Here is a 23,519-nt window from a genome sequence, read left to right as displayed (position 1 = left end):
TCGGGGGCGACGCGGCAGGCGCGGCGAGGGGCGCCGCTGAGGGAGAGAGGACGGGAGCGCGAGGATGAGGGCGGGGGGCGGCGAGGCGGCTTCGGGTGATGGCCACGGGGTCAGCCCCGATCCGATCTGGATCGGGGGAGGGAGCCGAGGAGTGTGGGGGAGTGGGGCGACGGGGTGGTTAGGGTTTGGGTTACGAGGCCATATAGGCCAGGGGAGGTTAGGCGGGCCAGTTGGGCTGGCCAGCTGGGCCGATTGGCCCAGTGGGTGGGGGTTTGTTTTATTCCTTTTTTTTACCTTTTCATATTTTTCTTTTCTGTTTTATTTTAGTTACACATTAATTTTAATTTAGTAAAATATATCCATAGCCCCTAAAATAATGTTTCAGAACAATACACTACTATAAAAAGTTTTACCCTGATATAAAATAGTTTAGTATTTTATAAAATACCAAAGTCGTTCAAATAGTTGTTTTGCTACTGTTTAAATCATTTTAGTGCTTCCAATATTTTTTTACAAAAATGTGGTTCCTCCACCATTATGTCTTAGGATTTATTTGTCCCATTTTGAACATTTTAGTTTTAATGTTTGAAAATTTTACCGTTTGACTTGATTTTGAATTTAAATTTGAATCGGTTTCGAACTAACACGAGATTAGCAACAGTAACCATCGTGACGTGGCATCATTAACAGAGATTTACTCTAGCTTAACTACCCGGGCGTCACACATGTTCTCTTCTTGTAGTCACGAGAGGAAGCCTCATCATTTCTTGAGCTGGATCTTGAAAATTTTCCGAAGCGATTCTTCTTGGAGAACTTTTTGAACTTTCTCACAAGCATTGCTAGCTCTTTGCCAATGTCTTCAGGATCACTAGAACTACATTCAGATTCTTCTTCAGATGAGGAAACAACTTTTGCCTTCAAAGCACGGGATCGACCATAATTGGGGCCATAGATATCTGTCTTCTCAGATAGCTGGAACTCATGCGTGTTGAGCCGCTCAAGTATGTCAGACAGATCAAGATCTTTGAAGTCAGGGCGTTCTTGAATCATCAGGGCCAAAGTGTCAAATGAGCTATCAAGTGATCTCAGTAGCTTCTTCACAATTTCATGCTTGGTGATCTCAGTGGCGCCGAGTGCGCGAAGCTCATTGGTTATATCAGTGAGGCGATCAAACGTGAGCTGGACATTATCGTTGTCGTTTCTCTTGAAGCGGTTGAAGAGATTGCGAAGAACATCAATCCTTGAGTCTTTCTGAGTTGAGACGCCTTCGTTGACCTTGGACAGCCAGTCCTAGACTAGCTTTGCAGTTTCCAGAGCACTCACACGGCCTTATTGTCCTTTGGTTAGATGACCACAGATGATGTTCTTGGCAGTCGAGTCCAGTTGTGCGAACCTCTTGACATCAGCAGCGGTGACACCTTCACCGACCTTGGGAACGCCTGTCCTGACGACATACCAGAGGTGAAAGATCGTGGATGTCGCCTAGAGGGTGGGTGAATAGGCGCTTTAAAATAATTACGGTTGAGGCTTGAACAAATGCGGAATAAACCTAGCAGTTAATTTGTCAAGCACAAAACCTACAACAACTAGGATCACCTATGTGCACCAACAACTTATGCTAAGCAAGAAAAACTACTTAGGTGATAGCAAGATATATGACAAGAAACAATATGGCTATCACAAGGTAAAGTGCATAAGTAAAGGGCTCGGGTAAGCGATAACCGAGGCACGCGAAGACGACGATGTATACCGAAGTTCACACCCTTGCGGATGCTAATCTCCGTTTGGAGCGGTGTGGAGGCACAATGCTCCCCAAGAAGCCACTAGGGCCACCGTAATCTCCTCACGCCCTCGCACAATTCAAGATGCTGTGATTCCACTAAGGGACCCTTGAGGGCGGTCACCGAACCCGTACAAATGGCAACCCTTGGGGGCGGTCACCGAACCCGTACACTTTGGAAACCCTTGGGGGCGGTCACCGGAACCCGTCAAATTGCTCAGGGCGATCTCCACAACCTAATTGGAGACCCCGACGCTTGCCCGGAGCTTTACACCACAATGATTGAGCTTCGAACACCACCAACCGTCTAGGGCGCCCAAGCACCCAAGAGGAACAAGCTCAAGGGCACCAAGCACCCAAGAGTAATAAGCTTCTCAACTTGTAACTTCCACGTATCACCGTGGAGAACTCAAACCGATGCACCAAATGCAATGGCAAGGGCACACGGAGTGCCCAAGTCCTCCTCTCTCAAATCCCACCGAAGCAACTAATGCTAGGGAGGAAAAAGAGAGGAAGAACAAGAAGGAGAACACCAAGAACTCCAAGATCTAGATCCAAGGGGTTCCCCTCACATAGAGGAGAAAGTGATTGGTGGAAATGTGGATCTAGATCTCCTCTCTCTTTTCCCTCAAAAACTAGCAATAATCCATGGAGGGATTGAGAGTTAGCAAGCTCAAAGAAGGTCAACAATGGGGGAAGAACACGAGCTCAAAGGATAAGGTTCATTGGGGAAGAAGACCCCCTTTTATAGGAGGGGAAAATCCAACCGTTATGTGCTCAGCCCGCACACGAGCGGTACTACCGCTCCACGAGCGTTACTACCGCTCGGGCGGAAGAAGCAGGGAAACGGGTCAACAAAACATGAACCTTGGGGCGGTAGTACTGCTTATAAGCGGTACTACCGTTCACCCCAGCGGTACTACCGCTTATAGGCGGAACTACCTTATCTTACTGCCGCGCGACTACCGCTGAACCCGACACGAAAAATGACCCCTCGAGTTGACGCGGTAGGGGCCTGGTACCGTAGCGGTACTACTGCTAAGGACCCACCAGCGGTACTACCGCTGCGGAGCGGTACTGCCGCTTGTGACCCCTAAGCGGTACTACCGCTGGGACCATCCTAAAGCCACTTCCACGAAAACAAGAATACTCCACGGGAAACCAAAACTGCCATAACTTCTGCATATGAGCTCCGAATTGAGCAAACTCAAGCTTGTTGGATACAAGACGACGAGTAGCATGGAAACCTCCAACCGAGAAGAGGCAAGGAAGGTATGCCAACAAAATAGAGGAGTGAAACCTCCAACCGAGAAGAACCGGCATAACCTTCCAACATCGAAAACATCATAGAAGATGCGAGTGAACTCCGCTTTCGATGAACTCAAGCTTGTCATCAAGATGACCATAAGCTCCAAAACTCACAAAGAGAAAAACCAAACAAGAACCAAGAAAGATGATGCAAGGATGCAATGGTTTGAGCTCTCTACGAATGATACGATCAAGCTACTCATCGAGAGCCCCCCTTGATAATACGACAATCGATCCTATAACCCGGTCTCCCAACTACCATCATGAGACCGGTAAAATAGAAAACCTATCAAGGGCAAGCCTTTGCCTTGCACATGGTCCACTTGAGCTAGATGATGACGATCTTGACTCCCTCAAGTTGGACCACCTTTCTTGGTTGCGTTGGCTCGATGAAGACTAGTTGATTGCTCCCCCATACTCCACTATGGGTGAGCCACTCTTCCGCACATCTTCACAAGTCCATTGTCACCACAATGGACGGCAAGCTTCAAGCATTTGATCTCTTCATGATGCTTCACTTGAACTTGCACACCACAACATCTTCACAAGTCCATTGTCACCACAATGGACGGCAAGCTTCAAGCATTTGATCTCTTCATGATGCTTCACTTGAACTTGCACACCGCAACCTAACCCCACAAAGAACTCTCACGAAGATCATGGGTTAGTACACAAAGCGTAATTGACAATGCTTACCACACCATGGGATCGCTTGATCCCTCTCGGTACATCTTCTACGCTTTGTGAGTTGATCAACTGATTCACTCTTGACTTAGTCTTGATCAACCTTGAATCTTTTCAACTCTCTTCTTTTGGATGATGTCTTGAAGATATACATGAATGATCACACAATCTTCTTCTCCAAGACATGCTTGCAATAAGCTCAACTCTCACATGACCAATCTTTGGATAATTCCTTAATAACACCTTGATCACCACATAAACTCCTTGAAACCAACACATGAACTTCAAGAAATGCCTATGGACAAATCCTTCAAATATAACTCAAGGCAACCATTAGTCCATAGAGATTGTCATCAATTACCAAAACCAAACATGGGGGCACCGCATGTTCTTTTAAGAGGTCGATGTCAATGGCTTCAAGATGCATACGCCTCTTATTATTTCAGTAGGGGTAATCAGTGCCATCGAAGACTGGGCACGCAGCGGAGACCTTGATTATCCCTGCAGTCGACATAGCTAAAACTTCAGGTGGTTAAACCGAATCACACAGAACAAGGGCACACCTTGCTCTGATACCAATTGAAAGTGCCGGTTATCGACTAGAGGGGGTGAATAGGCGATTTTTTATGAAAGTCTTCAAAACACGAGGTCTTTGAAGACAAACAAGCAATTGAACCTATATGATATGCAGCGGAAGATGAACTATACTAGACAGGACTTAGTCAAGTAAGCAATATAGTGAAAGCACGAAGACTAATAGCAGCTAGGTAGTACGGATCAGAATGGAAGACAGTATGAAGTCAAAAAGGTAATAGCCTTCACACAGTGAAGTCAAACAGATCAGGCAAGCAAGCAAAGACTTCACGAAGACAAACTGAAATGTAAAGAAGGGAAGGGATAAAACCAGTAGCTTGGTGAAGACAAGGATTTGGTAGACCGGTTCCAGTTGTTGTGACAACTGTACGTCTCGTTAGGGAGGCTGAGATTGAACTCAGAAGACAGTGTCTTCACCTTATTCCTGTTGGAAATATGCCCTAGAGGCAATAATAAATTGGTTATTATTATATTTCCTTGTTCATGATAAACGTTTATTATCCATGCTAGAATTGTATTGATAGGAAACTCAGATACATGTGTGGATACATAGACAACACCATGTCCCTAGTAAGCCTCTAGTTGACTAGCTCATTGATCAATAGATGGTTACGGTTTCCTGACCATGGACATTGGATGTCGTTGATAACGGGATCACATCATTAGGAGAATGATGTGATGGACAAGACCCAATCCTAAGCCTAGCACAAGATCGTGTAGTTCGTTTGCTCAGAGCTTTTCTAATGTCAAGTATCATTTCCTTAGACCATGAGATTGTGCAACTCCCGGATACCGTAGGAATGCTTTGGGTGTACCAAACGTCACAACGTAACTGGGTGACTATAAAGGTGCACTACAGGTATCTCCGAAAGTGCCTTTGGGTTGGCACGAATCGAGACTGGGATTTGTCACTCCGTGTAAACGGAGAGGTATCTCTGGGCCCACTCGGTAGGACATCATCATAATGTGCACAATGTGACCAAGGAGTTGATCACGGGATGATGTGAGTTACGGAACGAGTAAAGAGACTTGCCGGTAACGAGATTGAACAAGGTATCGGGATACCGATGATCGAATCTCGGGTAAGTAACATACCGATGGACAAAGGGAATTGCATACGGGATTGATTGAATCCCCGACATCGTGGTTCATCCGATGAGATCATCGTGGAACATGTGGGAGCCAACATGGGTATCCAGATCCCGCTGTTGGTTATTGACCGGAGAACGTCTCGGTCATGTCTGCATGGTTCCCGAACCCGTAGGGTCTACACACTTAAGGTTCGATGACGCTAGGGTTATAGGGAAAGTATGTACGTGGTTACCGAATGTTGTTCGGAGTCCCGGATGAGATCCCGGACGTCACGAGGAGTTCCGGAATGGTCCGGAGGTAAAGATTTATATATGGGAAGTCCTGTTTTGGTCACCGGAAAAGTTTCGGGTGATATCGGTAATGTACCGGGACCACCGGGAGGGTCCCGGGGGTCCACCAAGTGGGGCCACCAGCGCCAGAAGGCTGCGTGGGCCAAGTGTGGGAGGGGACCAGCCCCAGGTGGGCTGGTGCGCCCCCCCCCACCAAGGCCCAAGGCGCATGGGAGAGTGGGAGGGGGCAAACCCTAGGTCTAGATGGGCCTTAAGGCCCACCCTAGTGGCGCCCCCCCTCTCCTCCCCTTGGCCGCCCCCCTAGATGGGATCTAGGGCTGGCCGCCAGCCCTTGGGGGTGGAAACCCTAGAGGGGGCGCAGCCCCTTCCCCCCTATATATAGTTGAGGTTTGGGGCTGCCCAAGACATGAGAACGTCTCTCTTTCGGCGCAGCCCTACCCCTCTCCCTCCTCCTCCTCTCCCGTGGTGCTTGGCAAAGCCCTGCGGGATTGCCACGCTCCTCCATCACCACCACGCCGTCGTGCTGCTGCTGGATGGAGTCTTCCCCAATCTCTCCCTCTCTCCTTGCTGGATCAAGGCGTGGGAGACGTCACCGGGCTGCACGTGTGTTGAACGCGGAGGCACCGTTCTTCGGTGCTCAGATCGGAATCAACCGCAATCTAAATCGCTACAAGTACGACTCCCTCATCCGTGTTCTTGCAACGCTTCCGCGTCGCGATCTACAAGGGTATGTAGATGCACTCCCCTTCCCCTCGTTGCTAGATTACTCCATAGATTGATCTTGGTGATGCGTAGAAAATTTTGAATTTCCGCTACGTTCCCCAACAGTGGCATCATGAGCTAGGTCTATGCGTAGTTTCTATGCACGAGTAGAACACAAAGCAGTTGTGGGCGTAGATGTTGCCAATTCTTCTTGCCGCTACTAGTCTTATCTTGTTTCGGCGGCATTGTGGGATGAAGCGGCCCGGACCGACCTTACACGTACGCTTACGTGAGACAGGTTCCACCGATTGACATGCACTAGTTGCATAAGGTGGCTAGCGGGTGTCTGTCTCTCCCACTTTAGTCGAAACGGATTCGATGAAAAGGGTCCTTATGAAGGGTAAATAGAAATTGGCATATCACGTTGTGGTTTTGCGTAGGTAAGAAACGTTCTTGCTAGAAACCCATAGCAGCCACGTAAAACATGCAACAACAATTAGAGGATGTCTAACTTGTTTTTGCAGGGTATGCTATGTGATGTGATATGGCCAAAAGGATGTGATGAATGATATATGTGATGTATGAGATTGATCATATTCTTGTAATAGGAATCACGACTTGCATGTCGATGAGTATGACAACCGGCAGGAGCCATAGGAGTTGTCTTTATTTTTTTGTATGACCTGCGTGTCATTGAATAACGCCATGTAAATTACTTTACTTTATTGCTAAGCGCGTTAGCCATAGAAGTAGAAGTAATCGTTGGCGTGATAACTTCATGAAGACACAATGATGGAGATCATGATGATGGAGATCATGGTGTCATGCCGGTGACAAAGATGATCATGGTGCCCCGAAGATGGAGATCAAAGGAGCAAAATGATATTGGCCATATCATGTCACTATTTGATTGCATGTGATGTTTATCATGTTATGCATCTTATTTGCTTAGAACGACGGTAGTAAATAAGATGATCCCTCACCAAAATTTCAAGAGAAGTGTTCCCCCTAACTGTGCACCGTTGCGAAGGTTCGTTGTTTCGAAGCAGCACGTGATGATCGGGTGTGATAGATTCTAACGTTCGAATACAACGGGTGTTGACGAGCCTAGCATGTACAGACATGGCCTCGGAACACATGCGAAACACTTAGGTTGACTTGACGAGCCTAGCATGTACAGACATGGCCTCGGAACACAAAAGACCGAAAGGTCGAACATGAGTCGTATAGTAGATGCGATCAACATGGAGATGTTCACCGATGATGACTAGTCCGTCTCACGTGATGATTGGACACGGCCTAGTTTGACTCGGATCATGTATCACTTAGATGACTAGAGGGATGTCTATCTGAGTGGGAGTTCATAATCAGATGAACTTCATTATCATGAACATAGTCAAAAGGTCTTTGCAAATTATGTCATGCGCTTTAGTTCTACTGTTTAAGATATGTTCCTAGAGAAAATTTAGTTGAAAATTGGTAGTAGCAATTAGGCTGACTGGGTCCGTAAATTGAGGAGTGTCCTCATTGCTGCACAGAAGGCTTATGTCCTAAATGCACCGCTCGGTGTGCTGAACCTCAGTGTCGTCTGTAGATGTTACGAAACATCTGACATACACGTTTTGATGACTACGTGATAGTTCAGTGAGTAATGCTAACGGTTTAGAATTGTGGCACCAAAGACGGTTTTTGAAACGTCGCAGAACATATGAGATGTTCCGAAGACTGAAATTGGGATTTCGGACTAGTGCCCACGTCAAGAGGTATGAGACCTCTGATAAGTTTCTTAAACCTGCAAACTAAGGGAGAAAAGCTCAATCGTTGAGCATGTGCTCAGATTGTCTGAGTACTACAATCACTTGAATCGAGTGGGAGTTAATCTTCCAGCTGAGATAGTGATAGTTCTCCATAATCACTGCCACCAAGCTATTAGAGCTTCGTGATGAACTATAAATATCAAGGATAGATGATGATCCTTAAGTAACTCGCGATGTTTGACACCGCGAAAGTAGAAATCAAGAAGGAGCATCAATTGTTGATGGTTAGTAAAACCACTAGTTTAAGAAGGGCAAGGGCAAAAGGGATACTTCATAAAACAGCAAGTCATTTGCTGCTCTAGTGAAGAATCCCAAGGTTGAACCCAAACCCGAGACTAAGTGCTTCTGTAATGAGAGGAACGGTCACTAAAGCAGTACTACCCTAGATACTTGGTAGATGAGAAGGCAGGCAAGGTCGACATAAGTATATTGGATATACATTATATGAATGTGTACTTTACTAGTACTCCTAGCAGCACCAGGGTATCAGATACCGGTTCGGTTGCTAAGTGTTAGTAACTCGAAATAAAAGCTGCGGAATAAACGGAGACTAGCTAAAGGTGAGATGACGATAAGTGTTGGAAGTGTTTCCAAGGTTGATGTGATCAAGCATCGCATGCTCCCTCTACCATCGAGATTTGGTGTTTGCGTTGAGCATGATTGGATTATGTTTATCGCAATACGGTTATTCATTTAAGGAGAATAATGGTTACTCTGTTTATTTGAATAATACCTTCAATGGTCTTGCACCTAAAATGAATCTCGATCGTAGTGATACACATGTTCGTGCCAAAAGATATAAAATAGTAAAGATAGTACCACATACTTGTGGCACTGCAATTTGAGTCATATTGGTATAGAACGCATGAAGAAGCTCCATGTAGATGGATCTTTGGACTCAGTCGTTTTTGAAAAGATTGAGACATGCGAACCATGGCTATTGGTATATATGCATAAAGAAACTCCATGCAGATGGATCGTTTGGACTCACTTGATTTCGAATCACTTGAGACATGCAAATCACACCACATGGGCAAGATGACTGAAAGTCCTCGTTTTCAGTAAGATGGAACAAGAGAGCAACTTATTAGAAGTAATACATTTTGATGTATGCAGTCCGATGAGTGCACAGGCATGCAGTGGATATCGTTATGTTCTTACTTCACAGATGATTTGAGTAGATGCTGAGTGTATTTACTTGATGAAACACAAGTCTGAATTATTGAAAGGTTCAAGTAATTTCAGAGTGAAGTTGAAGATCGTCGTGACAAGAGGATAAAATGTCTGTGATATGGTCATAGAGATGAGTATCTGAGTTACGAGTTTGGCACACAATTAAGACATTGTGGAAAGTGTTTCACAATTAATACCGCCTGGAACACCATAATGTTACATGGTGTGTCCGGACATCATAGCTGCACCCTATTGGATATGGTGCATACCATGATGTCTCTTATCGAATTACCACTATCGTTTATGGGTTAGGCATTAGAGACAACCGCATTCACTTTAAAAGGGGCACCACGCAATTCCGTTGAGACGACACCGTTTAGAGAAACCTAAGTTGTCGTTTCTTAAAAGTTTGGGGCTGCGATGCTTATGTGAAAAAGTTTCAGGCTGATAAGCTCGAACCCAAAGCGGATATATGCATCTTCATAGAATACCCAAAACAGTTGGGTGTACATCCTATTTCAGATCTGGAAGCAAAAGTAATTGCTTCTAGAGACGAGTCCTTTCTCGAGGAAAAGTTTCTCTCGAAAGAATTGAGTGGGAGGATGGTGGAGACTTGATAAGGTTATTGAACCGACACTTCAACTAGTGTGTAGCAGGGCACAGGAAGTTGTACCTGTGGCACCTACACCAATTGAAGTGGAAGCTTATGATAGTGATCATGAAACTTCGGATCAAGTCACTACCAAACCTCGTAGGACGACGAGGATGCGTGCTACTTCAGAGTGGTACGTGATCCTGTCTGAGATATCATGTTGTTGGACAATACTGAACCTACGAGCGATGGTGGGCCCATATTCCGACAAATGGTTAGAAGCCATGAAATCCGAGATAAATGGATCTTTAAGAAGAAGACGGACATGGACGGTAATGTTACCGTCTATGAAGCTCGACTTGTGGCTAAGAGTATTTCCACAAGTTCAAGGAGTTGACTACGATGAGATTTTCTCATCCGTAGCGATGCTTAAGTCAGTCGGAATCATGTTAGCATTAGCTGCATTTATGAAATCTGGCAGATGGATGTCAAAACAAGTTTCCTTACCAGTTTTCGTAAGGAAAGGTTGTATGTGATACAATCAGAAAGGTTTTGTCGATCCTAAGGATGCTAAAAGGTATGCTAGCTCCAGCGATCCTTCCATGGACTAGAGCAAGCATCTCGGAGTCAGAATATACGCTTTGATGGAGTGATCAAAGTTTTTGGGTTTATACAAAGTTTGTTAGAAACTTGTATTTACAATAAAGTGAGTGGGAGCGCTACAACATTTCTAATAAGTATATGTGAATGACATATTGTTGATCCGAAATGATGTAAAATTTCTGGAAAGCATAAAGGGTTGTTTGAAAGGAGTTTTTCAAAGGAAGACCTAGATAAAAGCTGCTTACATATTGGGCATCAAGATCTATAGAGATAGATCAAGACGCCCGATGATACTTTCAAAGAACGCACACCTTGACATGATTTTGAAAGAGTTCAGAATAGATCAGCAAAGAAGGAGTTCTTGGCTGTGTTACAAGGTGTGAGTACTGAGTAAGACTCAAGACCTGACCACAGCAGAAGAGAGAGAAAGGACGAAGGTCGTCCCCTATGCTTCAGACGTAGGCTCTACAGTATGCTATGCTGTGTACCGCACATGAAGTGTGCCTTTCCATGAGTTGGTCAAGGGGTACAATAGTGATCCGGGAATGGATCACATGACAGCGGTCGAACTTATCCTTAGTATCTAGTGGACTAAGGAATTTTCTCGATTATGGAGGTGAAAAGGAGTTCGTCGTAAAGGGTTACGTCGATGCGAACTTTGACACTAATCCGGATGACTCTGAGTAGTAAACCGGATTCGTATAGTAGAGCAATTATTTGAAATGGCTCCAAATAGCGCGTGGTAGCATCCACAAGATGACATAGATATTCGTAAAGCACACACGGATCTGAAAGGTTCAGACCCGTTGACTAATAACCTCTCTCACTAGCATAACATGATCAAACCAGAACTCATTGAGTGTTAATCACACAGAGATGTGAACTAGATTGTTGACTCTAGTAAACTCTTGGGTGTTGGTCGCATGGTGATGTGACCTATGAGTGTTAATCACATGGTGATGTGAACTAGATTATTGACTCTAGTGCAAGTGGGAGACTGTTGGAAATATGCCCTAGAGGCAATAATAAATTGGTTATTATTATATTTCCTTGTTCATGATAAACGTTTATTATCCATGCTAGAATTGTATTGATAGGAAACTCAGATACATGTGTGGATACATAGACAACACCATGTCCCTAGTAAGCCTCTAGTTGACTAGCTCATTGATCAATAGATGGTTACGGTTTCCTGACCATGGACATTGGATGTCGTTGATAACGGGATCACATCATTAGGAGAATGATGTGATGGACAAGACCCAATCCTAAGCCTAGCACAAGATCGTGTAGTTCGTTTGCTCAGAGCTTTTCTAATGTCAAGTATCATTTCCTTAGACCATGATATTGTGCAACTCCCGGATACCGTAGGAATGCTTTGGGTGTACCAAACGTCACAACGTAACTGGGTGGCTATAAAGGTGCACTACAGGTATCTCCGAAAGTGTCTGTTGGGTTGGCACGAATCGAGACTGGGATTTGTCACTCCATGTAAACGGAGAGGTATCTCTGGGCCCACTCGGTAGGACATCATCATAATGTGCACAATGTGACCAAGGAGCTGATCACGGGATGATGTGAGTTATGGAACGAGTAAAGAGACTTGCCGGCAACGAGATTGAACAAGGTATCGAGATACCGACGATTGAATCTCGGGCAAGTAACATACCGATGGACAAAGGGAATTGCATACGGGATTGATTGAATCCCCGACATCGTGGTTCATCCGATGAGATCATCGTGGAACATGTGGGAGCCAACATGGGTATCCAGATCCCGCTGTTGGTTATTGACCGGAGAACGTCTCGGTCATGTCTGCATGGTTCCCGAACCCGTAGGGTCTACACACTTAAGGTTCGATGACGCTAGGGTTATAGGGAAAGTATGTACGTGGTTACCGAATGTTGTTCGGAGTCCCGGATGAGATCCCGGACGTCACGAGGAGTTCCGGAATGGTCCGGAGGTAAAGATTTATATATGGGAAGTCCTGTTTTGGTCACCGGAAAAGTTTCGGGTGATATCGGTAATGTACCGGGACCACCGGGAGGGTCCCGGGGGTCCACCAAGTGGGGCCACCAGCCCTAGAAGGCTGCGTGGGCCAAGTGTGGGAGGGGACCAGCCCCAGGTGGGCTGGTGCGCCCCCCCACCAAGGCCCAAGGCGCATGGGAGAGTGGGAGGGGGCAAACCCTAGGTCCAGATGGGCCTTAAGGCCTACCCTAGTGGCGCCCCCCCTCTCCTCCCCTTGGCCGCCCCCTAGATGGGATCTAGGGCTGGCCGCCAGCCCTTGGGGGTGGAAACCCTAGAGGGGGCGCAGCCCCTTCCCCCCCTATATATAGTTGAGGTTTGGGGCTGCCCAAGACATGAGAACGTCTCTCTTTCGGCGCAGCCCTACCCCTCTCCCTCCTCCTCCTCTCCCGCGGTGCTTGGCGAAGCCCTGCGGGATTTCCACGCTCCTCCATCACCACCACGCCGTCGTGCTGCTGCTGGATGGAGTCTTCCCCAATCTCTCCCTCTCTCCTTGCTGGATCAAGGCGTGGGAGACGTCACCGGGCTGCACGTGTGTTGAACGCGGAGGCACCGTTCTTCGGTGCTCAGATCGGAATCAACCGCGATCTGAATCGCTACGAGTATGACTCCCTCATCCGCGTTCTTGCAACGCTTCCGCATCGCGATCTACAAGGGTATGTAGATGCACTCCCCTTCCCCTCGTTGCTAGATTACTCCATAGATTGATCTTGGTGATGTGTAGAAAATTTTGAATTTCCGCTACGTTCCCCAACAATTCCCCTTGAGCTAAGGACACCTAGTCCTTGCCCAATCACTCTGGTAAGTCTTCAAGGTAGACTTCTAAACCTTCACATACTCCGTTCACCGGTGATCCACAATGACTCTTGGATCCTCAGAACGTGACACCTAACCGGCTGGAGGATGCACAATCCTCAAGTGTAACAAGTCTTCAGGTCATGCGGACAGAAAGAATTCAATGATGCCTAACACTCTTTGGCTCTGGGTGTTTTGGGCTTTGTCCTCGCAAGGATCTCTCTCTCAAAGGCTTCGGAGGTGGGTTGCTCTCAAACGATAAAAGCCGTGCACTAACTCTGAGTAGCCACCAATTTATGGTGTAGGGGGTGAGCTATTTATAGCCAGGAGGCAACCCGACATGATATGTCCGAAATGACCCTGAGTCACTAAGGAACCAACACGTGTCCAACAGTCAGATTTCAAACACACGCGGCAGCTTGGCTTGGGCTACAAGCAAAGCTGACTCATCCAACTCTGGATAAGATTTTCTCTCATTGTCTTCGCTCGAAGACATAGGATTTTGGTTGAGCATCACTTCAGTCATCTGACTTTGTTCACTTGGACTCCATTTAACAGTTCGGTGGTTCCTATTACTCAATAAAGAAGAAAAGGAAACTACGAAAGAAATTATGTCTTCGCACTCCATAGTCTTCAAGTGAATGTCTTTACAGGTCACTATCTTCAACGTGAATGTCTTCACGAACCACCATTGTCTTCAATGTCTTCATACATTTTTAGGGGTCATCTCTGTTAGGTAAACCGAATCAACGAGGGACTACTACCTGTGCTATCCCGCAATTCTCACAAACACATTAGTCCCTCAACCATGTTTGTCGTCAATACTTCTAAACCAATTAAGGGTAGCACTAGATGCACTTACATGACCGCCACTAAGGATGTGGGGGTCGCGCCACAACCGGCGAGGACACGGTAGGCGCATAGAAACTATCAAGGACACGGGAGTCGCACTGCAGCCTTAGTGTTTTTCCTAAATTCTTTTGGTATGTGAGGTCGATTTAATATTCACATATATGCTAAAATTTTGACACCGAAGAACCAGCAATGTAGTTACAGTACTGACTAATTCCCATGAGTACTAATGGTGAATTTTTCAGGCCTAAATACTGGATGAGATTCCCATTGCTGGCATTCTTCATGAACCTATCAAGGAGAACATTTCAATACTAATTGTTGCACAGGTGTTCTCAACACCAACTAGCAAGAAGAGAGTATGGTTTTTCAATGCTCACTGTTGTAAGCTTGATTCACTAGGAGCTTCTCAGTATTGTACTTGTAGTTTGCGAGTAACAGAAATAAAACCTATTTTTTTCATTCTTTTCTTGTACCTCCGATTCATCTTCTAAAACAAATTGTGTTACCTACTCAAACATATTTTGTTTTCGTGTTCCCGACAAATTTTGTATGAAAACACGTGTACAATAGAATCTGCAGAACCTGCATTGGACAGTGCTCATTTGCTCTGGCCATTTCTTCTAAAGAATCCAGATTCCTACGCATTCATAAATACGATTTAGTATGCTATTACATTTCCTGAAATCAGACGCTATATTTTCTTAGGGAATGCATTGACACAGTTCCTTACAGAAGTTGTATCTTCGATATGGACAAACCGCTCTATGTAATTCTATCATCCATTCTGATTTTGAGGCAAGTATACCAGTTATCTTTTTTCCTTCTAGCAAGGGACAATATACATGTTATGAAATTCTCCTTTGCCTTCCAGGTCAACCAAATAGGCATCTTTTTAACAATTGGAGGGAATTCATTTGTCAATAAAAAATAAATTTGTCACAGGGGATGTTGTCTTATTTCTTCTATGATGTGTTTGTATTTGAATTAAGAAAGCGTAAAATAATGAAAATTGTTCTATGTCTTATAAAAGTTAAAGAAATACGGATAATAATGCACTGACACATGGATGGATACCACAACCCTCCTAACTTTTCAAACGTTCAACTACTGGTTGGTTTTAAAAATATTTTTTTAGGTTGTCAATAACATATTATTTTGTTTGATAGTATGATGTGTGCTAGCTGATTGTAGAAAAAAAGATGGGCGCTAGCTGAGATGTGCATTGTTCTCGGTTATTTTAGCTCAGCGAGTAGCATATTTTTTAAAATGCTCGTGGCAACGCAGGGGTGTTCTACTAGTTTCTATAGAAAAAGTGATGCCATTTGATTGCAGAGGATGGAGCTGAGTCTAGGCTAATCCAATATATATTTTTCTTTGAAACGTGAAGGACTGATTCCTATGATAGGAATATATAAGAATCCGTTCCTACAAACTAAAGCAGTTCAAAGAAAATTTTCATTAAAAGCTGTATCCTGTAAAAAAAATGCGAGGGATCCTCTAATATTTCTACAAACCAAAGTAGGCCTAAATGTAAAAAAAAAATCTTTACACATTTATATTGTGGAACGGAAGGGATACTTTTGCTTACTACGCCTGTCACACATTGCGCCACATCACGCGGTACGTGTAATACAAACAAGAGTAGGAATTCTCTGGTGAACCCCCCAACCAACTGACCGGGGCCAGCCAGAGCCAGTCTATCGCGGCCACCTAATGACACGGACGCTGCACAAAACACGCAAAGACGGTGCAGTCACTAAACAAAAGCGCACTCGGTGGCTGCTGCACAAGTGTGCGTCCCAGTTGACGAGTGACCTGTGACGAAGGCGATGAGAGGCAAGCAAGGAAAAGAAATGTCAAGTGAGGTAGCCCGCCACATGTCCTCACATGCCCGGTTGGTTGGGAAAGCAAGGTGTGATTTGGCCTCGCAGCCAGAGCGTTAGGCAGCGTCACTGACGGCGATGCCCAAACGAAAATAGCCGCAGTAAAATACACTCCTACTCACAGCTCAAAAAAGAAATATCGTACCCTAACACGAATGCATATCCTGGCAAAAAATAGCACATGGCTCGGGCACTGAGCAAAGCAAAGAGGGAAAAAAAGGGAAGAGAAAGCTCCCCGTCAAAATCCGTCCGCATACTTGGCACCCACCTCAAGCACAAAACAAGGGGATAAATCCAAGGGGGGAGACGAGCTGAGGAAAAAAACCCTACTTAACCGACAGTCTCGCCGGCGGGAGGTAGAAGCGCGGCGCGTCCAGTCGTCCAGCGGCCTCCGCGCGCGCCCGCGGGTGGTCGCGGCGGCGGCGGCGGGGAGCTGGGGGTCGTGGGGGCGGAGTCAGATGCGCTCGGAATGGGGAAGCCCGTCGATGTCGAGCTCGGCGGCGCGGGAGGCCTCGCGATCGCCGGCGGAGGAGGAGGAGGAGGAGGGTGGGGGTGCGGCGCGGTCGGCCGCTCCGTCTCGTTCCGGTGCGTCTTCGTGCTCGCGCTCGCTGTCGGGGTCCTCGTCCCGGCGCTGTTCCTCCTCCTGCCCTCCCGCCCCGGGGGTTACCTTTCCAGCGACCCCGACGTTCTCGCCGGTGAGCTCTCCGCCTCCAGCCGCTTAAGTTCTACTTCCTCGTGGTTACTAGTAAAAGGGTTTGGTGATTCGTTGGTTTAGTTGGTCTACTATTGCGCGTGCGCGTGGGTGCAGTGACGAGTCAGTCGATTAGGACTTAGACGGCGGATCGACTAGATGGGACGACTGCGAGTTCATCACCTCTGGCTGCTGTTCGATGCTTCGATGCATCCGCCCTGGATCTAGGATTTGCACGATTTTACTACTCAACTTCGGTCGGCTGGTGCTCTGGGACAATTGGCTGTCTCTGGTTGGTGAACGATTAGCTGTCTATTTCTCTTCTTGTAATGAATTTCAGATTCTGGGTTCAGTTGAAACCTTACTTAGATAGTTTGAATTGCAAGTTCATATAGGTTTTGCTGTTATGTCCTGGGGTTTGAAGGCAATTGTTATGATTGATGCAACGTAAAAGTTATTCCTGGAAATGTCTGGTTAGAGCCTTAGAGGTCACTTGGACATGGCACTTGGTTTCCCGTATTTTTCTTTTGTATACAGCCTGTACCTGTATGATTTGCTCTTTCATGGGTTTTCTAACACACAGGGCGTAGAATTCTTGCCTTGTTTCTGTCAAAGTTAGATGTGTGATTTGTTTCCAGAGTACTTAATTGTCATGATAACAGGGGTCGTGGATTTATGAATTGCCTACTGCATAAGCTGGTGGTAGTGTGTACTGATGATTCCAGACGTGACTGCTGCGTTTACCTTACCCTGCCTGTATAAGATGCTCATTTAAATGGAGGCTTGCCATACATGTCATTGGCTTCGTTTATCACTGGCATTGCATGGTTGTGTTGGTTAGGCTATGGATTAATTACAAGTGTTCTTGTATTTTGCTATTAAGTGTTTACGTGAAGTGTTCTCGGGTGTGTGTTATGTTGTTGACATACCTACCATACTTATGCATGCCTATGAATTAGATAAGAAATTGTTCAGTGAATGATTGAAGGTATATTTTCTCTCTAGTTTAGGGAGGAACACATTCTTAAGCGTAAAATATGGTTATTGTTCTTTGGCCAGATCATAATTTTTTAATAGTTTGTATATTTGGGACCTGTTTGAAGTGTCTTGAGCAACCTCACATTCTCAAACTCGTCATATTTTTCATGACGATTTAATAGGGTTCTCACCTGTAACTAAACTCACACTGCCTATGCTAGCTGTTTGGATCCTGCCCTAGGCCTGGGAAGCCATCAAAGGATTAAATAAATATATACATACTGACATACTGGCCTGTAACCCATCTGCAAAGTGCTGTATTAGCGCCAGGCTGCTGCTTTCCACGATCCAGGCTACCAGAATAGAACGCCTGGAAGTCTAACCAGCTGCCTGGACGATCCAGGTCATGCACTGGTCTAGTTTTTCATGAATCTAACCAAACAAAGACCAAGCTGCTCCCAGGGCAGCTCCAGGCCAGGCGTTCGGCATCAAGGACCCGAACCAAACACTCTCCCAGTCCCTCGCATTTGTGGCACATTTTTGTCAAGTGTGTTTGATCTGTAGCCTTTTATACCCCTAGTCACTCCCCGTCTGCGGAAGTGCCACAGACCCACAATGATTCTTTGTTGACTGGTTGTTATCTCTCAAACCATTACTAGCAATCCTATTTTGCCACTAGGTTAGTTATTTACTTCTACCTAACTGTGCCAAACTCAACAAAGCAAAACCACATTGTCCCTTCATCTTGGCTAACTTGGCGAACATTTTCCTAGAGCTTGTCTATTTCTATTTGCCCATATGTTTGTTTGTAAAAATGTCATTTGCATTTTCTACTTCATAGAACTATATAGTGATGCCTAATGGTGGATTTGAATATCGACTAAAGGACTCTTTTCTCTGGTTCAGCTGAAATTCAGGTTGGTTTCACGTTGGAAAAGCCAGTATCGTTCCTCGCTGCTCACATGGACAGAATAGGGAGTGACATATTTGAAGAGATTGGTGTACCTAATAGCAAGGTGACAGAATTTTCTTATTTCTCTTTTATCCTTCTGCCTTCACCATTGGTTAATCCAAATATGTTTTGAAACAGGTTTCCATTGTTTCGATGCACTCTTTAGCTTCTAAATACTCCACGCGTGTGGTTTTTGGTGTTCTTCCTTATCCAAAAGATGCTTCGATAAGTTTGCCGGCCCTTAGTGTACTGAGGTCATCCTTAATAGGGATGATGCTGAAGCAGCTGAACCTATCCTTGACACCATCAATTTTTGGTTATCCATCTTCCATCGAGTTGTTGGGATTCCCTGGAGGAATTACTGTTGTTCCTGTGCAATCTGGTTCTGTATGGGCAAGCACAGACCCACTATTCAACTTTGTGCTGAACAACTCCATTGGTCAGATCTTGGGTAATCTTACAGAGCTAAAAAATCAATTGGAATTTGGATTGAACTTGAGGTCCTACGAGGTATTACCTATTTAATCACTTTTGACGAGGTATTATTACCGATTTAGCTGGCTTTATTTTTTGAATTTAAAGCTCACTGTCTATCATATACATGCAGAGAATATATTTGCAGTTCAGGAATGAGATTGGTTCTTCAGTTGAAGCGCCAGCAACTATTGAGGCATCGGTGTTAGATGGGAATAGTATTCTGTTGCCATATAGATTGAAACAACTAGCTGAGCTAATCAAAGAACCTGACGCGAGGAACCTTGGGCTTAATCACTCTGTATTTGGTAAAGTAAAAGGAGTTCAGCTGTCATCGTATCTGCAACACTCAATCTCAGATTTGTCTCCTAGTCCAGCTCCTTCACCATCTCCATATCCATCCCCCTCTCCATCACCTTCTACAAGTGTACCACCATCTTCGTCGCCATCTGGGAGTGTCCCGTACCTTACACCCCCAACCTCTAGTCCCTCTCCTCGGGCTTCTCCCCCTTTACCAAACCACCCCCCTTGTTTTCCATGTTCTGATTGTAACCCCTTTCCTCCAGCTGGTAGGCCAATGCTAAAACCACCCTGCTTTGGTAGTGGCCCTAAGCTGCCTCCATCTGTGCATTCACCACAGCCATCTGCTGTTCCATCCCCCACAGTTCATAAACCATACCTTCCTCCAATCCCTGTCCATGTAGATCCTCCCCATCCCTTACCATCTCCCAATCATGTACCAAACGCAGTCCCTGGACCAACTTATCAAATGATGCCGATACCTTCACCCCCAGTGCCTCATTTTCGACATTCTCCTCCACGGAAGAAACGAAGTGGCACAACAACCAAGTCTCCTCCAATTGCTCCATCTCCGTATTGTAAGTATCTGATCTCTTATATCTGTAGCATGTACTTAGGGTTGTATCTCTAATTTAATGTTTAATATTTGGATAGTTAGTTTGAAGTGTTTTAGTTCTAGCCAAGTAACCATTGACTTGCGAATTGAGACACTCGAGAATCTACTGTGTTGGTTTGTATCTAATAGATAAATTATTAGGGTTATTTTCCTTTTAAATGATCATATTGAAGATAGAAGATATGTATTATTTTGAATTAACCTAATATTTTGTCTTGTGGTGCATTGGGTGCTTCTTTCATACACCACTACAATATGGATTGATATGCAATCAGGTCTAGTGGACATTTGATTTATGTATGTATCCTGTTAGTGAAATTGCATTGATTGAATCTGAATTTTCAAAACCCACAAGTACTGCTGCCAGCTGAAGTCTGCTTCAGATGCATATGTGCTGCTTCAATTTGCTTATCAGTTCTCTGCCCTTGGCTAATTTATGAGCAAAATAAATCTCATTTAATGGTAAACTTGCAGCTCTCCTCCATTCCTGAAGTGATGGTCAGAAAACTTCCAATGTATCTGCTCCATCGTTCACAAACCTATCCTGAATACGAGGTCGATGTGGTTGCAATTTTGCTGCTTGGAACTTCCTGAACTGGGAATCGCAATATGATGCTGCAAAGACGGGTTCTGTTTTTCAGTAAATTTTAACTGTATGGTGAATTCCGGACCATCTGAGGCGGATATAACTGTAGATATAGGTCTATATTATGCTAATTTACAGGGCTTTATGTCACGAAGGTGGCTGCCTTATGCCTTTACCGAATTGTAAGGTCTCACCGAAGGGTTGGGGACTTGTGTTAGAGAAGAATGTGTACTCTTAAGGTCTCGCCGAAGGGCTGGGGGCTTATGGTAGAGAAGAATGTATTAATGCTCTTACCTGTGACATATTCAGCATACTACAACTCGCATCTTTGATGTGGCATTTCATGCCGTGGGCCTTTTCGCGCTGAGTGGTAATTTAGCATTTGTACTGTGGCACGCTTGGTTATGTTGTTGAAATATCAAAGTTAGGTCACAGAGGTTACAGATTTTGGCTTGCCTTTCATGTGCTTCACCTTGGTGGGAATAAAATACCCCTAAAAAAACCTTGGTGGGAAGCCTATATTTTGGCCAAGCTGTCAACATTATTTACTCAAAAACGGAATGGTGCAAAATTTGGTATGTTGAACTAGGTTGGTGCCACATTTGATCAGAATTACATGGAAAATAAAGGCGGAACTTCACGAAAATTTGGCATCCGATCAAGTATCCCCTAAAATACTTGTAAATGTTCACTTTAGTACTGTGAACTCATGTTCAGTTAAACCAAGCTGAAGCCGGGAGCGCAAATCCCATATCAAGAAAAGAAAAACGACAAAAAGAACTTCAGGGAGAAAGGGGTAACAAGTCCTGAATTTTGCTGGCGCGCAACTTTCTTCTTTTTGAACACAGGTGCCCAGTATATTCATTGGCGTGCCACAACAGTAGATCTTATCCATGCACCGAAAGAAAACAAAGTGGTGAATTCAGTTACACAAATGATTAATGAATGAGGCGCTAGCAATGCTTGATAAATAAACATGTACGTAAAATACAATTGTCAGTATCGCCTGACCCTGTCACAATTGTAACAGTCGCAAATGATCCAAACACAGCAAGTAGCTCCAAGTGAGCACAGAGGCACTGGTCTTCTCCTCTGAGCTAGGGCTAGCTCAGCAGCTGCCACACATGGACAAGGTGGGTGATTTCTTCTGCAAAACTAGGTATCAGCCTATCAGCCATGGTTTTAGGCTGTTCCCTTTGCTTTCTTTTATCTTTCCTGTTATCTTTCCTGTATACATAAAAATAGGAGCACGGTTATCATACACGCTGTTACCGCGATCTTTTACTGCCTATTAGCTGGTGAATGGGTGCCCTGTCTTTGAACACCATTCTTCCATCCTTCGCTACATACTGATTTTGCCAAGCTGGACCAAGAAACCATGCCGCAGCCACTCCCCCGAGCAAGCCTCCTAGCTGCCATTAATTAAGTGAACTCATGAGCTAAACATTTCATTACAGTGAGGAATGAATTATGCAGAAGTTTGGGAGACTTACATGACCCCAGTTGTCAATGCCCCTTGAAAGGAGACCCATACCCTATCAAACCGAATATATGAGACTTTCAGATGGAATAAAGCAAATAGGAAAAACAAAGAAACATGAGGTAAGTGGAAATACAAATCACTACCATATTTAAGATGACCACACGTGCGATCTGCTCTAAACTTTCCCTTCCATGCCCCAAAAGCTTTCTGTGCCTCCATGTATAAACAGCATAGGCACCAACCTGATGATGCACATAAGGTGATAAAATGATGTAGGAACGTATATCAGGAATTTCTTAACTAAATAAGAATAGGCCTACGGTTCTTGTTGTTAGTACAAAATATTGGTGGCAACTAGAAATGATATTTTTCAAATGCCCAAGTACGACAGACAAAATGATGTACATTCAAGACCAGCTCAATCAAGATGTGCAAACAAAAGATACACCAATGTACTCCCTTCATTCCAAAATATATGACGTTTTTGTAGTTCAGAGATGGAACTACCAAAATGTCATATATTTAGGAACGGAGGGAGTAGTACATAGAACTGGGTCAAATTGAAGTTTCCAACTTTAAGGTCATAGAATGGAACATATAAAGGACGCTAGGCAACCCGCCATTCTAGAGGCCTTTGCGTGCGCAGTGATTTTTGGCCGCCCGATCAATTTACTGTCGTTCCTTTTACCATGGTGTCGCCTGGTCAGCCGTCCATCTTCTTTGCACGCACACGCTTTAGTTGAGACAACATGACCGGTGGGCTCGTTCGTCTGTGGGGCCAAGGAGCAGTGGGTAGGTTACGCGCGCGCGGCGTCGACGAGTGGCCGGGGCTGGGACTGGTCGGTCTTCCTCTTCCTCTCTCTCACTTTTACTCCCTCCTAGCCGCCGCCGCCTCCTCCTCCTCCTCCTCCTCCTCTCTCTCTCTCCCATAGCACCTCCACCTCACCTTCCTTCTCTCTTCTCTTGGTCGTCCACACGACCAGGAACGGCGCGTGGTTCCAGATCGGGCGTTGCCATGGGGAGCGGCGGCGGCCGGATCTTCATCTGGGCTGAAGAAGCAGGAGGGACCTGCAGTGGGGAAGGAGCAGCAAGGCCAGGAGAGGCCTGCAGTGGGAAGGAGCAGAAAGGCCAGGGCCGAGGAGAAGCCGTGACCGGGACAAGAAGCAGCGGTGGCAGTGCTCGTCTCGGTGGGGTGGACCTGCAGGGAAGATGGAGGGGATTGGCGACATGTGGGAGCAGCAGGCCG

At 45.4% G+C, this 23,519-nt stretch overlaps 2 protein-coding genes across 2 annotated transcripts in view; one reads left to right on the top strand and one right to left on the bottom strand.

The window, feature by feature from the left end:
- The first annotated feature begins 16,414 nt into the window (after positions 1-16,414).
- Positions 16,415-21,134, top strand: LOC123121718 (protein diaphanous homolog 1). Its single transcript, XM_044541740.1, has 5 exons — positions 16,415-16,888; positions 18,769-18,878; positions 18,953-19,324; positions 19,422-20,166; positions 20,679-21,134. The coding sequence occupies exons 1-5, from the start codon at positions 16,663-16,665 to the stop codon at positions 20,693-20,695; spliced, it is 1,470 nt and encodes a 489-aa protein (XP_044397675.1). The 5' UTR covers positions 16,415-16,662; the 3' UTR covers positions 20,696-21,134.
- A 594-nt stretch (positions 21,135-21,728) lies between these two features.
- LOC123121719 (RHOMBOID-like protein 10, chloroplastic) overlaps positions 21,729-23,519 on the bottom strand; it is an 8,155-nt gene continuing 6,364 nt past the window's right edge. The window contains exons 7-9 of the mRNA XM_044541741.1: positions 22,417-22,515; positions 22,284-22,325; positions 21,729-22,202 (exon numbers count right to left, since the gene is read on the bottom strand). Coding sequence (XP_044397676.1) covers positions 22,059-22,202; positions 22,284-22,325; positions 22,417-22,515 — 285 coding nt within the window. The 3' untranslated portion in view covers positions 21,729-22,058. The remainder of the gene's footprint in view (positions 22,203-22,283; positions 22,326-22,416; positions 22,516-23,519) is intronic.

The sequence above is a fragment of the Triticum aestivum genome, chromosome 5D, assembly GCF_018294505.1.
Source record: "Triticum aestivum cultivar Chinese Spring chromosome 5D, IWGSC CS RefSeq v2.1, whole genome shotgun sequence".
NCBI lineage: Eukaryota > Viridiplantae > Streptophyta > Magnoliopsida > Poales > Poaceae > Triticum > Triticum aestivum.
Note: the sequence above shows the minus strand (reverse complement) of the source record. Positions and strands in the feature narration are given on the sequence as shown.